The sequence below is a fragment of the Mytilus edulis genome, chromosome 9, assembly GCF_963676685.1.
Source record: "Mytilus edulis chromosome 9, xbMytEdul2.2, whole genome shotgun sequence".
In the NCBI taxonomy this organism is placed as follows: Eukaryota; Metazoa; Mollusca; class Bivalvia; order Mytilida; family Mytilidae; genus Mytilus; species Mytilus edulis.
In genome coordinates this window covers 37,931,653-37,946,496 of record NC_092352.1, presented here as the reverse complement: position 1 = coordinate 37,946,496, position 14,844 = coordinate 37,931,653, and the positions used below count along the sequence as shown (strand labels likewise).

Genomic DNA, 14,844 nt, shown 5'->3' with positions numbered 1-14,844 from the left:
TTTTGAACTATTTCATCATGTCCACAGACACATGCGACATGGAGAGGTGTGTTTTTCATAAAATTAACTCTTCTAGTAATAGCGAGACTATTGTAAGATCTCCACTGTAGCATGCGTTGTGGAGGGGGCTATTTCCTTGCACATCAACTCTATCTAAAACGGTTCCTTTGTTTAATAAAAACTGAAAAACTGAACTGTTTCCACCTAAGCAGGCGAAGTGCATAGGAGTCTCTCCTTTTGAGTTGGCTATATCAATATCAGCTCCCATGTTAACCAACAGAATAACGGTGTCTGTATGTCCTTCACTGCAAGCAGCAACCAAAGGGGTCCATCCGAATGTATTGTACTCATTTACAGTTGCTCCGTTCTCTAACAACAGTTCAACTACTTCAGTATAGCCTGCTGAGGCCGCAGCATACATCGCGTTCCAACCATAAACTGTCGTTTCATCTATATTAGCAAGAAGCTATTAAACCAAGAGTTCCAAATGGTGAAGTTGAAATCATCACTTCGTAAATTTTACGGACGCCATCACGAGTTGGTTGACCGTTATGGAATAACCGTTTCACAAATGATATCGGATATGTTCCTTACGTCGTAACTACAATCCCCTTCCCTTTCATGAATATGACCTACCGAATTAGACTATTTACCGGATTTGTAATCACTTAAGCAACACGACGGGTGCCACATGTGGAGCAGGATCTGCTTACCCTTCCGGAGCACCTGAGATCACCCCTAGTTTTTGGTGGGGTTCGTGTTGTTTATTCTTTAGTTTTCTATGTTGTGTCGTGTGTACTATTGTTTTTCTGTTTGTCTTTTTTATTTTTAGCCATGGCGTTGTCAGTTTGTTTTAGATTTATGAGTTTGACTGTCCCTTTGGTATCTTTCGTCCCTCTTTTAATGTCTTTGTTAATAAGGATTTTAGCAATTTCATAGAACCCCTTTTTATAATCCTGGTACCTTTGATAACTATTCACATGCTATATAAAAAGGTGTTTCATTAAAGTTATTTGATTTGTTTATATCAGCATTATTCTTTATCAAAATCTTGACTATTTTTTCATATTGTCCAGCGCTTGCAATATGCAAAGGAGTATTGCAATAACAATTACTTTTATTTAAGTCAGCCCCATTTTCTACTAAAAAATCCGATATTTCATCGTGTCCTTCGCGACAAGCAACAAACAATGCAGTTTCGCCAGAATCCGAAGCTACGTTTATAAAGGCCCCCTTTTCTATCAAATTTTTCACAGCTTGCAAATTACCTGCAATGGATGCCTCGTATAAAGCTGTAAAGCCACAACCATAAGTACTATTAATATTTGCGCCATTGCATACTAATAAATTGACTAATTTCTCATTATGACACTTAACTGCAGCATGAAGAGGTGTCTGACCATCGCCCTTAGGGGTGTTTACTTCGGACTGTTTTCCTATCAGTAACTTTGCTATTTCGTAATCTCCTATAAAACAAGCAGCATGCAAAGGTACATAGTTATTTTCAGAATAATTAGCATTGCCCCCTTTTTCTAGCAGTAACTGCACAATATTCTCGTATCCCCTCAGACAAGACACGTACAACGGTGATTTGTTATTTTTGTTTGTCGTATTGATTGATGCTTTCTTGCGTAAGAGTAGTTGGACTATAGACTCAAATCCACCATTACACGCAACGTTCAGAGACGTGTTTCCAGATTTTGTAGCATAATTAATCGCGGCACCATGTCTTATCAATAGTCGAACAATATTTTCATGTCCTCTCTGACATGCCGCTAATAATGGCGACTCTTCATTTTGAAATGTTTTATTTACTAATGCCCCTTTGTTGACAAGTATTTCTACTATCGACTCGAATCCTCCACAACATGCAGCTACAAGGGGAGTATTTCCAAACTTAGTGACATAATTGACATCTGCGCCTTGCTCCACAAGTATTCTTACTATGCTTTCATCTCCACCAGAACATGCAGCAAACAAAGGTGTCACTCCAAGTTTTGTTGTTTTGTCTATTTTTGCTCTTGCATTGATTAACAATCTAACAACATTTTCATTTCCTTCAAAACAAGCGACATATAAGGGTGTATCCCCGCATGTATCTACTTTATTTAAGTTGGCGCCTTTTTTTAACAACAAGTCAACCGTAGAAACATTTCCAGATCCACATGCAGCTGTCATTGGAGACAAACGTGTATCTTTTCCACGAATGTCAGCGCCCATTGAAATAAAGTACAGAGCAATTTCATCATAACCATTTGAACAGACTGTTATGAATGCGTTGTTATCATTGTTATCTCTTTTATTTATAATTCGTTTTATGGAATTCTTGCTTATTGGTTTCAGGAGTCCAAGAAACTGTTCCCTGTAATTTTTGTACTTCATATTTACGTTGTTTAAAGCGATATTTAGGCTGTCATGCTTGATGTCGTTTTGGAATCTTTGAGAATACTCCCTCTCATATTTCCTTTCAATAATAACGGTATACCTATTGCGACAAGCTTGGGAGGATTTAAGTTGAACACGCTCAATCAAAACATCAATATTTGCGTACTTTATTATCAATGAAAGCCTCTTTTTACCGAAATAGTAACAGAGAAAATCGAACAGTTTGTCATGTATAACTTTATAAACTTTTCCTATTTTAATGAAATAAGTGCCTACACAGAAATGTAGTTTATCCCGGATTAAAGATAATGTTTTGCTGCTTTCAATATTTAAACGTTTAAATACATTTTCAAGTTTATTACTTTCGTCTTCAGTTGGTTCATTGAACAATGATTCATTGATAGTACCGTTAAAAATTACAAACATAAACAGTAAGCAGTACTTATGGAGATCGTTCCCTTCCAACTCATCCCACTCAGAACTGAAAATGTTAAAAGGCTCATTTAAGAGCTCTTGACGGGTAATAGTTTCGTATTTTGAAAATAAAAAGCACAGCAAGGGCGAAAAAGCAAAACTTCCAAGAACGTCTTGAAGATTCTCACAGTCTTCGCTGTTCATATATTTTTCAGCGATGACTAATTTTTCTTTTGGAGACAGTTTGTATTTTGAGGAAAGATCAAAGCTATAAGAAATAAACGGCTTTAAACATCTTTGTTCTTTTTCCTCATTAAATATTTCTAAGCGACACGAGGCAAGTATTTTACTTTTGCCTTTTCCTAGCATGATTTTTAATTTGTTTATATTATTGATCCAGTTGTCAATATCAACTTCGCTAACTGCGTATTTACCACATATATCATCAATGACGAAAATTAGAGACTCATTTTTTTTGTAATGGTTTATTACTTCCTGAGGACTATGACAAGGTATTATAGTCCGTCCTCCTAAGTGGAAAATTTGCAACGCAATATGGTGTATGCCAACCACAACGACGAAATGTTCCGTTTCTAAATATTTGATAATGTCGTTTACTATATCAGTTTCAAAGAATGTGCTATCATGTTCTTGCCATAAACTAACATCAAGCTGGTGTGCATCTAGAGTAAAAAGAAATATTGCAAGTTTAATCATACAAAAAAAAAAGTTTTTTGTTTTGTATCGCTTACTTTTACCTTTGATTTGTAAAGAGCATAAGAACTATTTATCTAATGATACTATTTTACATAATTTAACTTTATTCTATTAGTTCGAAGGCCTAATTTTGAAACTAGTTTATATAAACATTTTGATGATTAAAATTGTTTCATAATTTAATACAGTAAACTTGAATGAACAGATACTGAAAAAAAAAACAAGTAAAGGATATTCTCTAAAGATAATTTGATAAGCAATAAAAAAAAAATGGATTACTATGAAGTAAGAAAAGTACTACCAGTCGCATGACGACAGCAATAAAATTCTAAAGACAATCTAAGGTTGAACATGTTGATTATTAGAAAGAGTGATAAGTTTCGCCGAGTTTTATCAATTGTTATATCACTGTATAAAAACTTACCATGACAATGACATGGTGTGTTGGTTTTCAAGGTCTTCGGTTCAGTCGGATCTGGAATGTTGAAAATACTTAATAAATTATATACATTTCAAGATAAAAATAAAGGTAAGGAGATGTGAAAAGATTTCCAAAAAGATTACAATAAAAAAAATATACAAAAATTATCTAAACAGATATATTTACAAGTCATCATACCACCTTCAACAGGTTGCAAATCCACACCGTTTGTTCTAATGTTTACATTTGTCAATATGTTGATGCGAGTAAAATTTAAAAACCATGATGTAGTCTTATATATATGAATGTAGCGATTGGATGCATTCAGGAATAGATGACCTTAGCTTTATTTGACAAAACGTTTAGGAAATTTTGGTCCTCAATGCTCTTCAACTTCGTACTTTATTTGGCAATTTTACCTTCTTTTTTTTTAGATTCTAGCGTCACTGATGAGTCTTTTGTAGACGAAACACGCATCGGGCGCATATCCAAATGTCAATCCTGTTATCGATGATAAGTTTGTTTATTTGACTTTTAATATTAAGGGCACAAGTTAACAATGCATACCTGTACTGCTACATTCTGAAACGTTCTGAAATATATCGAAACCAAAGAATAAATACATCAGCTCAATTTCCTTAGACTTAATTTAGCTACTTAAACCTAAAGTTGGTATAAATATAATATATGACATATTATGGTAGATAAAGAGTGTTACTATAGCTGTAAGTTCATGTATTTGGATATGCAGATGTGAAAATACATAAGAAAATAGAATAAGAATAAAAAAAAATGTAATTTTTACGAACATTTGTTTATCTTTATTTCACTTACTTAATCTATTGATAAAATGCATCCTAAATGTGACCTCTTTAAACTTACACGTTAGAACACCCTTGCATCGATGTGCAAAATAGCCAGGTAATGTCAATGAATTCAACCGTTACAATATACTGTTAAATAAAAGTTTCAAAGTTGTAGATTAAAATATCGATTTAATGAAATATTTGCAAAAAAGCCAATGATACATACAGCATTACTTTCCATTAGATATTTCCCATTATCAGCCATTAGCTTATCAATTTTTTTCTCTATCTTGATAAGTTCATTCTGTAATTGAAGACATTTTAAACTTGTTTCTTTGGACTCATGTTGAGTAGCGTTAGCGTTCTGAATCATACTAACTAATTCCGCGCCAAGCAAGGATATGTTGATGAATTTCATACCTAAAACAGAAATACAGTTGTTACATTCCATACACGTCAAAACGAGTTATCAAGTAATTCTGCTTTCATGAGACATGCAAGTGCAACTATTAGATATAACATGCTACGCGTATGCGCTGCATCTTCTATTTATATTTTTATATTATGATCATTATTGTCCTATGAACAAAATTGTCAGATAGCTTAATAAAACTTTTTAAGAAAAAGCCGCTTATGGACAAACATATTTCAAATTGTGAGATTAAATATGTTTAAAATCATATAAAATAAATCTAAATTAAAATTTCTGAGCACTATTCTTTCTGTCAATTAACTTACCATTTGTTTTACAATTGCGTAAGTCACCTATAACTCGGTTTTCTTCTGTTGCATTTAAATGCAAATTTTAAAAAAAAGCTTTCTAACAGCTGGAAAGACACACAGAACTTCGCTATATCCCATTGTATAACATTACAATGTGCCCAACAGTTCCGTATTGCTGTTCGAACCTGAAATTGTTTTATAGGAAATTTTGACATAACCATTAAAATTATTCATCAAAGATTTATATACATATATATATATTTATATATTTATATATTCATTAAATAAAATAGTAAAAAAAGTAAAAAGTTAACAGTTCCATTCTATCGATTTCATCCTTCCATTGGACTCTTCAGGATAACTGATGTAGTGTCGCTATAGGCGACGTCGTTAAGGAGGTTTGTGACTTTCCGGCATTGGTCGTGATTAAAAATTCTCTGGATTTAATTTCGATCGGAATGTTGCAATGAAATAACGTGCCATCTTTTTTCTATATGCTTCATCCCGTCTACATTTAAAAATAGGCATTATTTGAAAACGTTTTTTACCACAAGTGTCAAGATGGGCACTATTGGCGAATTTCTGTATTGTGTGTGCTTTATTTGTTCTTTGTGAACTCGCACCCGTTCACAGAGGCTATTCCCGGTCTGTCCAATATAATTTTCGTGACAACCAGGACACGTGACGCAGTAAATAAGATTTTTTGTTTTACAGGTCATATTGGCGTTCACATGAAATTGTTTGCCTTCTTTAAATGATTTAATTTTACCCGTTTCTAAATATTTTATATCTTGACCGCAAACACCGCATCTTGAATATCCGCAAGACTTTATTTCAAAGTCACTAACCGTCGGTTCGAACCGAGCTCTGGTGAAGTGTTTCTTTAAGTTTTTAGGTTGTTTTCGGTTGCAGATTAAGTTTCCTTCCGGTATCATTATTTTCATAGTTTCGCTTTCATGTAGAATCGGAAGGTTAGTTTAAATTGTATTAAAAAGTTTGGTAAATACGGGTCATGTGTACTAACAAACGGTATTTTCTTTAAGTTTTCATACGTGTCTTTCACTTTCAGGGTTCATAATTCTTGAAGTGTCAGTAGTTTTGATTTTCGTATTCCACTTTCGATTAAACCCTCTGGGTATGACTGCTGTGTCAAATAGCCTTTTAATTCTCTCAAACGTATGTCTGGAATTTTATTGTCCGACCTATAGCACAAATCCGCCTGGCCATACAGTAAGGTATCTTTCGTTTTGTATGGGACGGATGGCACGAATGAAAATTTAAGTATTGATGGGTGTCTGTGGATTAATAATAAATATCCGTTGTTATATGTCTGCCTGATTTTAAGATGAGGATATCCAAAAATTGTAGTTGTATGTCACTGGTTTCCATGGTGAATTTAATCGACGGATGTAAGGAGTTGATTAGGTCTTTAAATTTATATTACTGTTCTTCTGATCTGCTCCAAAATATTATGCAGTCATCTAAATATCTTTTCCAAAACTGAATGACATAATCACTGAAATTTTTATCGAATGGATAGATGTTTGTCGATACCTCTGTTGCTCTAAGTATCCAATCACATTAAATTTATATTTAAATGCCGTTAATATGGTTGTCATTATTATCTAATTAGTTTAAAGCCGACAAACTGTCTAGTTACTAGACTAAGTATGTAAGGTCATTCGCTTGGACGTTCTTTGATTTGAGATTGCATGGTCGTTTCAACAACATTAAGTGAACTTTTTTTTTATCTTGATGTATATTTTAAAGAAAATCTAACTTCGAATGGAAAAATATCGGACCTAACAAGGTTGTGTCCAAGAGTCTTTACGTAGACAATAATCTATCAAATCTATAAAAAATAGAGATAAGTTTATTTGTTATGTCCTTTTAATTTACTGCGATATGTATTTAATAAAACATACCTTAATGGCATCCTCTTGAACAGCTAAAGGGAACTGGTCCATATTAATAATAATCGCCAGTAATGCTGACGAATCGCATGCTTCATCAAATGCTACGTATTCGGCCATGTGAGTTTGTAGGAAAAGCTTTGATAGGTCAACAGGATTTTTAACATTATAGTCGTATTTCCACCTCTGTCGACCATAGAGTTTTTTGTTATCATTGATTGGTTCGTAGTTGAGCATCGTATTTGTTGGTGGGTGTTTTTTCAAATAATTTTGAAACTGTTGATTATCAATATGGTATTGTTTAACCAATGATTTATACATCTGGTCAACAATAGGAGTGACATATTTTCTCAATGCTGGAGTCAAGACACTGTTCAAACAAATCCCTATAACTACCCATCTTTTGACATCGTCATCGAAGTCTAGTATACCTAAAACATATCAGTTAATTTTATGGAAGAGAATACACGATAAAAACAGGTTCTACCTCTAATCTCCTCATGATCAGATGAAATAAAAAGAAAATTGTGAAAGGTTTAAAACTTTAAAAAAAGATAAACTCTATCTATTTATTGCTCCTATTGAAATCAATTTATTGTTTTGCCCGTATCTTCATTTTGAATTTTTTAAATATTTCATTGTTTCAAACAGCTATGTATTTTTAGTATGTTTATGTTCTTTGTACAGCAGTACCCTCAATTTCATAATTCTAAAGGCTTCATTTTGTTTTAATAGATACCATTTTTTCTTTTATTTTCATAGCTTTGTGTTATTATGTACTAGAATTATTAATTTTGCAATAAAAAATAAAAACAAGATGTATCTTATTCTAATCATGATAATATAGTTTCCGACTCAAAGTTATGTTTTAGATGTATTAATATTTCATATATACAACTTTTGCTGCTGGAGGCTGATGTCTGGAGCTGTCCTTGTATGCATTGTGGCAATATTGGCTTCAGTGATGACATGAGGTTTTTTACTGCCATTTTTCTATGTCAGCTTTTACTCTTGTATGCTATCTTCGTTGATTTCATATCCTTATCCAGACTATACAATAGAAATGAATAGAACTGTAGAATGACTAAAAGGTTGAATTGCTCGCAAGGTGTGTTGGATTGTTTGTCAAAGCGTTGTAATTATGGTTGAAATATTTCTGCCAGTTACCTTAATGGCACAATGCATAGTTTCATATTATGTCTTGTAAAGATCATAACCTTGAAGAAGGCACCGTGTAATAAATATTCCTTCAAGCTGTACCATTTAAGAATTGATTATGGGGAAAGAGATCAAGTTAAAAAAAACGGGATAAGAAATAGTTTGTGCAATTTTGAATCAGATTTGAAATCATAAACTTCTTCTGAAATTAGAAAAAAAACATTGCAACAAATATGTAAAGGTTCATAGTAACAACGTGGCTTCCAAAAACAATGGATAAAATAAAATTTGATTAGTTTCATAAGTTACCTTTTCTTACCTCAAACTTGGGGTTCCTTTAAACTGAATTTGACTAAGCGTATTGCTGTGTGTTCGATTATTCCACATTAACTGTCCCTAGTAAATAAGCTCTGCCTTTTGTTTGTCTAGTATGTGTTTTTAATATTGGTTTATTTACATGGTTGAGACTTAAGTGAAACGTACATTTTCACTGAACTATTATACATATTAGTATAAAAGAGACCATCTGATGTCAGCCACCTGTTTCGGAATTTTCCCGCTGAGTTAAAGACCCTTTGATGGCATTAGGCTATTTTCTGCTCTTTGGTTGGGTCTTTGTCTCTTTCACGAATTCCCTGTTATCAAAGATGATGTTATCACAATATGAAAATCAAGCGCAATCCCTCCCGTTCACAATGAGTGAATCTGTCACGAAGTAGAAGTCCCCTCATAATTAAGGTTCCAAATAGAATAAATGTTCTGAAATATTATTTCCACTGGAATTAATATAACAGTATATATTTATCGGAATAAATGGTAAAAAAATTGAGAATGCAAATGGGGGATGTGTCAAAGAGAAAACAACCCAACCAAAGAGCAGACAACCGCTGAAGGTTACCAATGGGTCTTAAATGCAGCGAGAAAGTCCTGTACCCGGAGGCGTGCTTCAACTAGCCCCTAAACAAAAAAATATACCAGTTCAGTGATGATGGACGTCATACTAAACTTCAAAATATATAACAGAAACTAAAAATCAAAAATCATACAAGACTAACAAAGGCAAAAATGCGGCGGGGTTAAACATGTTTTTTGATATCTCAAACCACCCCTTATACCTCTAGCCAATGTAGAAAACAAAAATCACACAACAAAACACACAGTAAAATTCAATTTAAAAGAAAAAAAATTGATGTCAGAATAGGTTAAAAAGAAACTAAACAATACGACAATGATACATAAAACAGGACTTCAAGCAGTTACTGCATGCCAGCTTCAGATCTCAATTAAACTGATTGAAAGATGATGTCTTCATGATATGAATACAAAGTACAATCCCCCGCCAGGGTTACATGCATGAAATAGTTTCCTGGATATACACATAGAACATATATAAATGTAGGATTTAGTAAGATTTTCCTGCGGGAAGAAATGAACACACTCATGAAAGTGAGGAGCTTGTTCCTGAAAAAAACCCCATACATAAGTTCATACATTACTAACCATTAATTGCTATTCCATTCCAGGAAATATACAGTTAATTTATTCAAGACTTCACATTTACATATTGTGCCATTAATTGTGCATATAAATGAATAAAGACTTCTCTAATGATAAATTCATTGAAATCATGAATGTTTAACCCAAATTTCGTTTTACGTCCTGTACCATGTCAGGAAAATGGCCATTGTATATTATAGCTCGTTTCTGTGTGTGTTACATTTAAATGTTGAATTTCTGTTGTGTCGTAGTTCTCCTCTTATATTTTAGTGTTTCCCTCAGTTTTAGTTTGCAACTTGGATTTTTTTTTTTGTATCGATTTATGAATTTCGAACAGCGGTACACTACTGTGCCTTTAGGTGGCACGGTAGTATTTGCATTCCAGAATTTAGGTTGCTCTTTTGTGTACCCTACTTAGGTAAATGTATCTAAACAGTATGATTGGACAACAAATACAGTATCAACTGAACATACTTTCCCAAACTGAGGGATGAATCAGGTGTAGAAAAATATGAAATAATTTTACATACAGATGAAAATGAATTTTTGAGATTTTTTTTAAATTTTGTATTCACTGCACCCTAAAAGACCTAAAATTACTGGTGGCCTTAGGTTTTTAAAAATAGCAAAAACAGTAAACGGTCATGATACATATTCAAATTCATTTCTGAATAGTAAAATGAAAGTACTTCAGTTAACTGTGAATGTAGAATTTTTTGCAGTGTTAGAAAGTGGTGAAAATTCTAAAAAGGCTATCATTATCCCGTATAGGCCAGGAAATACTACCGTGCCACCTTTATTCATCCTCTTGTTCTAATACATTATACAATAACGGATAAGAATTTCCATGAGAAATCATCAAATTTAAAAATTCAGTTGTCATAGGTTTAATTGCTCATTGTTTCTGTGTTTCTCTGACAGTATATATTTTGTCACTTTTAGCTATAGAATTCGTTTAATTATTTTCTTCTCTTAACGTTTATAGATAACTACTTCACTTTGTAAGGGTTATAAAAGGCATTTGTGTATATTCAGAACACGGAAATGTTGATCTTTATAGTAAAGGGAATTTCCACAGCACATAAACCCACAATTGTTATTTAAAGTTTGATTACGTATATTGTATATCTATCGGTAAAAAATTTCAGTCGTCCTTAAATCTCACCTCATAAATTTCACAACCTTGATGAGTTTTTACTTTGAACAGTTTACATGCAATTTTCAAAATGTAAAAAGACAAAAGCTAATGTTCTTTATGTAAAGTCGGAAATGCAGTTATTATTAGAGCAAAATATATTGTTTTTAATTTTTTTATTCAAAATATCCAATTTTATTAACATATTGACAGGACACAAAATGCAGGAACTGAACTAAAATGTCAAATTTATCTAAAAGGTCGTAAACGTATAATATTCATCATCGAACACAATCCTTTGTATTTACAACGTTTACTGCCTTCGGAGGTTGAGCATTACTCAACTAGAAAACCAAACAAATCAGTTCGTAATTCTTCTTTTTATTTATGCTTATATCTACAAACGCGACCTTTTTTAAACTCTTTTATTTTGGCCTATCGACGAAAACAAAACAACACGTTGACAAGATTTATACCTACCTGCAAAATGAGATAATAAGGAATTCTAATTTAAGTGATGGAAGCTAAAAAAACCTGTACATCCCGTTATAACAACTGCACTGATTGAATCATGTCGTATGAATTCAATGATTTCTATGTAAACATTAATTTTTTTTTAAAGTACTGTTGATGTAGCCAGCATTGTTGTTTGGAAATGGGAAAAAATACATCAATGGAATAATACTCAATAAGTCGAAAGCAGAACAACCGAGGCTTTTTTAAACAAATGAATATATATTTAACACCTCATCTAAAGATTGAACAAGACGACACGTCATAAATAAACAGAATAGTAAACTGTCGCTTTTCTACCTTGTAGTTCCCGTCATGGTGTCATTTGAGGTATAAATAACCCAGAATAATAATGAAAAATGCAATAGACGCTTTACCTGTATTTGGCAAAACATAAAATTTTGAATTGAAATAGGGAATGTGTCAAAAAGACAACAACCCGACAATAGAAAAAAACAACAGCAGAAGGTCACCAACAGGTCTTCAATGTAGCGAGAAATTCCCGCACCCGGAGGAGTCCTTCGGCTGGCGCCTAAACAAATATATACTAGTTCAGTGATATTTAACGCCATACTAAACTCCAAATTGTACACAAAAAACTAAAATTAATATAATACAAGACTAACAAAGGCCAGAGGCTCCTGATTTGGGACAGGGGCAAAAATGCGGCGGGGTTAAACACGTTTATGAGATCTCAACCCTCCCCCTATACCTCTAGCCAATGTAGAAAAGTAAACGCATAACAATACGCACATTAAAATTCAGTTCAAGAGCAGTCCGAATTAACGTTTTTCATTGCGCTTCAATTTCTCAATTTTTTGGCTCTCTTTAAAATATTGTTTTTGATAAGACCGTCATTCGATTTGTCTTTTAACATTCAGAATTTTATTTTAAAACCATTGAATACATATTGATATTTTGGATGATTTTTGAAATCATTATTTTATAAATAACATATGACAATTTTAGATAACTGTTTCAATAGTAAAAGCTACTTCGAATAATTTCGACCTACCTACTAGTATCTACAATCATATTGTACGTGCTATCATTTGCAATTTGCAATGACGACCTTTACAATTGAATACAAATAAAAGGAAGAATTTTGCAAGTACTAAAGTTGTTTATATTTAAGATTTCTATCGTGGGATTTTGAAAAGTAAGAAATAGCATGAATATTTCCTTGTCATAAAAGTTTTCTTATAACATTTCTTATTTTTTGGAAATCATAACGTTTTCATATATGTTCAATTGAAATCATTCGAATTAAAGCTAAAAATTATAGGTTATATCAATGTCCATTTTAAGTAATATGATGATTGTTTTCACAACGGATTCTTATTAAGATCAATAATATAATTAAATTTCATTTCAAATCAGATAAGCATTCATAGGACTAGATTTTCTGAAGTAGTTTACAGGTCATCGTGAGGGTAGTGTTTAGTGATAAATATAAAAAGTAAATTAAAAAAAATACTATGGGAAATTTAAAAAGAAAATTCCTTTAAAAATGCAAATTCAAAAGCTTTTTACATACTAAATAGAAAGAAAACAACAGTCATATTACTAACTTGGTAGATGCACTAACCACTACACCACGGCTCTCACTATCTACTCTATCTATGGTTATAATATTTAAACAGTTTAGACAGACACTTGTATAATTTCCTCCGAACATCTTAACATGTACATCGTTAGAAGTTTACCTTACTTATGTTAAGGTTTTAGAGAAACAAATAACACTTTTGAAATAGAATCGTATAAATAATATTCAGAAAATTTGCTATATCAAATATTTTATCAGAATCTTAATTAAAATACTATCTTAAAAACTTTTTTACGATACATACCAACAAGAACGAAAATGTCCATGACAATCTTCTAAATAGTTACACTCCAAATAAAAAGGAAGTTATAGGTAATTATTTAACAGAAGCTTAATATATAATGTACTTAACAAGGAAGGTGGCATAAAAAACTCTTTATTCAACAAATATCTAAAAATAAAACAGAGTAATCAAAAATTTAGTTCATAAATCAAAAGGTTAAGTTCATGTCATTATGAAACGCACAAAAAAAGTTAAATGAAAGAAAAATACTTTTAAACAGAGATGCAAAAAAAATAAAATAAAAATGAAAATGAAAGAAAAATACTTTTAAACAGAGATGCAAAAAAATGAAAATAAAAGAAAAATACTTTTAAACAGACATGCATGTCAGTATGCTTCCAACTAAAATTAACACCTAGAAATGGACAGAAAAGGACAATTTAGAACAAAAATTTACAGACAAACAGATCACTTTAATTCCATAAGTAAAAGTTTTTATATTGTTGTAGCATTATTCCAGCACTGGATATAGAGTGTCACGCTTTTACAATTTCCTCACATTGTACATAAACTTATTGTAATTTATTGACAAAACGCTTCCTTATTTCTGCCTTTAAAAAAGATATTTTTTTATTCTCTTAATTTATATAAGAAAAAGCATAAAAAGATGCCTCACAACATTTAAATATTGTCGCTTTATATTCAGAGTATGAATAGTAACCCAATTGATAAGCACAGCGCATTCATGAATGACAATTTTTCACAAGGTACATTGAAAATAGGATGTGTATATGCAGTCAATTTCATAATAAAAAGAATAAATGGAACGATTAACATAGAGACAACTAATTTAATGAAGTGGATTTAAGCAATTATATGAAATTTAACAAATATAATTATAAACATGTCAACCATTTAAAAACAGCCAATCACTTACACTAGTAACATATAGCACATCTTCTTATAGCTAGTTAGTTCAAGAGAAATTGTATGTTTTCCATTGAATCCCCAAACATTTGGTACGAATGCGAAAGTAAAACAGACACGACTTATAAAAGACAATAAGTTATTTCAAAAAAGGGGATCTACAGAGGTGTAAGATACACAAGGTTTATGCAAAACCATAAGTCAAAAACAAACTAAAGCCATGGCAAAAAACAAAAAACGAAGAAAAGGAATAGTACATAAAACACAACAAAGAAAATAAAACTTGACTAAGTAAAAGAGCCCAACCAAAAACTTTGGGATGAATTTAGGTGATCCGGAAATGATGAGCAGATCCTGCTCCACATGTAGCACCTGTCATGTTGCTCCTGTGAGTACAAACCTAGTG

At 32.1% G+C, this 14,844-nt stretch overlaps 2 protein-coding genes across 3 annotated transcripts; both read right to left on the bottom strand.

Moving 5' to 3' along the window:
* Positions 1–55: 55 nt before the first annotated feature.
* Positions 56–421, bottom strand: LOC139489944 (protein fem-1 homolog A-like). The gene has a single exon (XM_071276793.1). The coding sequence runs from the start codon at positions 419–421 to the stop codon at positions 56–58; it is 366 nt and encodes a 121-aa protein (XP_071132894.1).
* Positions 422–5,498: 5,077 nt separating this feature from the next.
* Positions 5,499–13,635, bottom strand: LOC139488278 (uncharacterized). 2 transcript variants are annotated; one of them, XM_071273779.1, is made up of 4 exons: positions 13,533–13,635; positions 8,275–8,429; positions 7,392–7,810; positions 5,499–5,651 (listed from the first exon to the last, which is right to left on the bottom strand). In XM_071273779.1, the coding sequence occupies exons 2-4, from the start codon at positions 8,366–8,368 to the stop codon at positions 5,505–5,507; spliced, it is 660 nt and encodes a 219-aa protein (XP_071129880.1). In that variant the 5' UTR covers positions 8,369–8,429; positions 13,533–13,635; the 3' UTR covers positions 5,499–5,504. The 2 variants fall into 2 exon arrangements, with proteins under 2 accessions (XP_071129880.1, XP_071129881.1); XM_071273780.1 differs by having other exon boundaries at positions 8,278–8,429.
* Between the last annotated feature and the right edge of the window lie 1,209 nt (positions 13,636–14,844).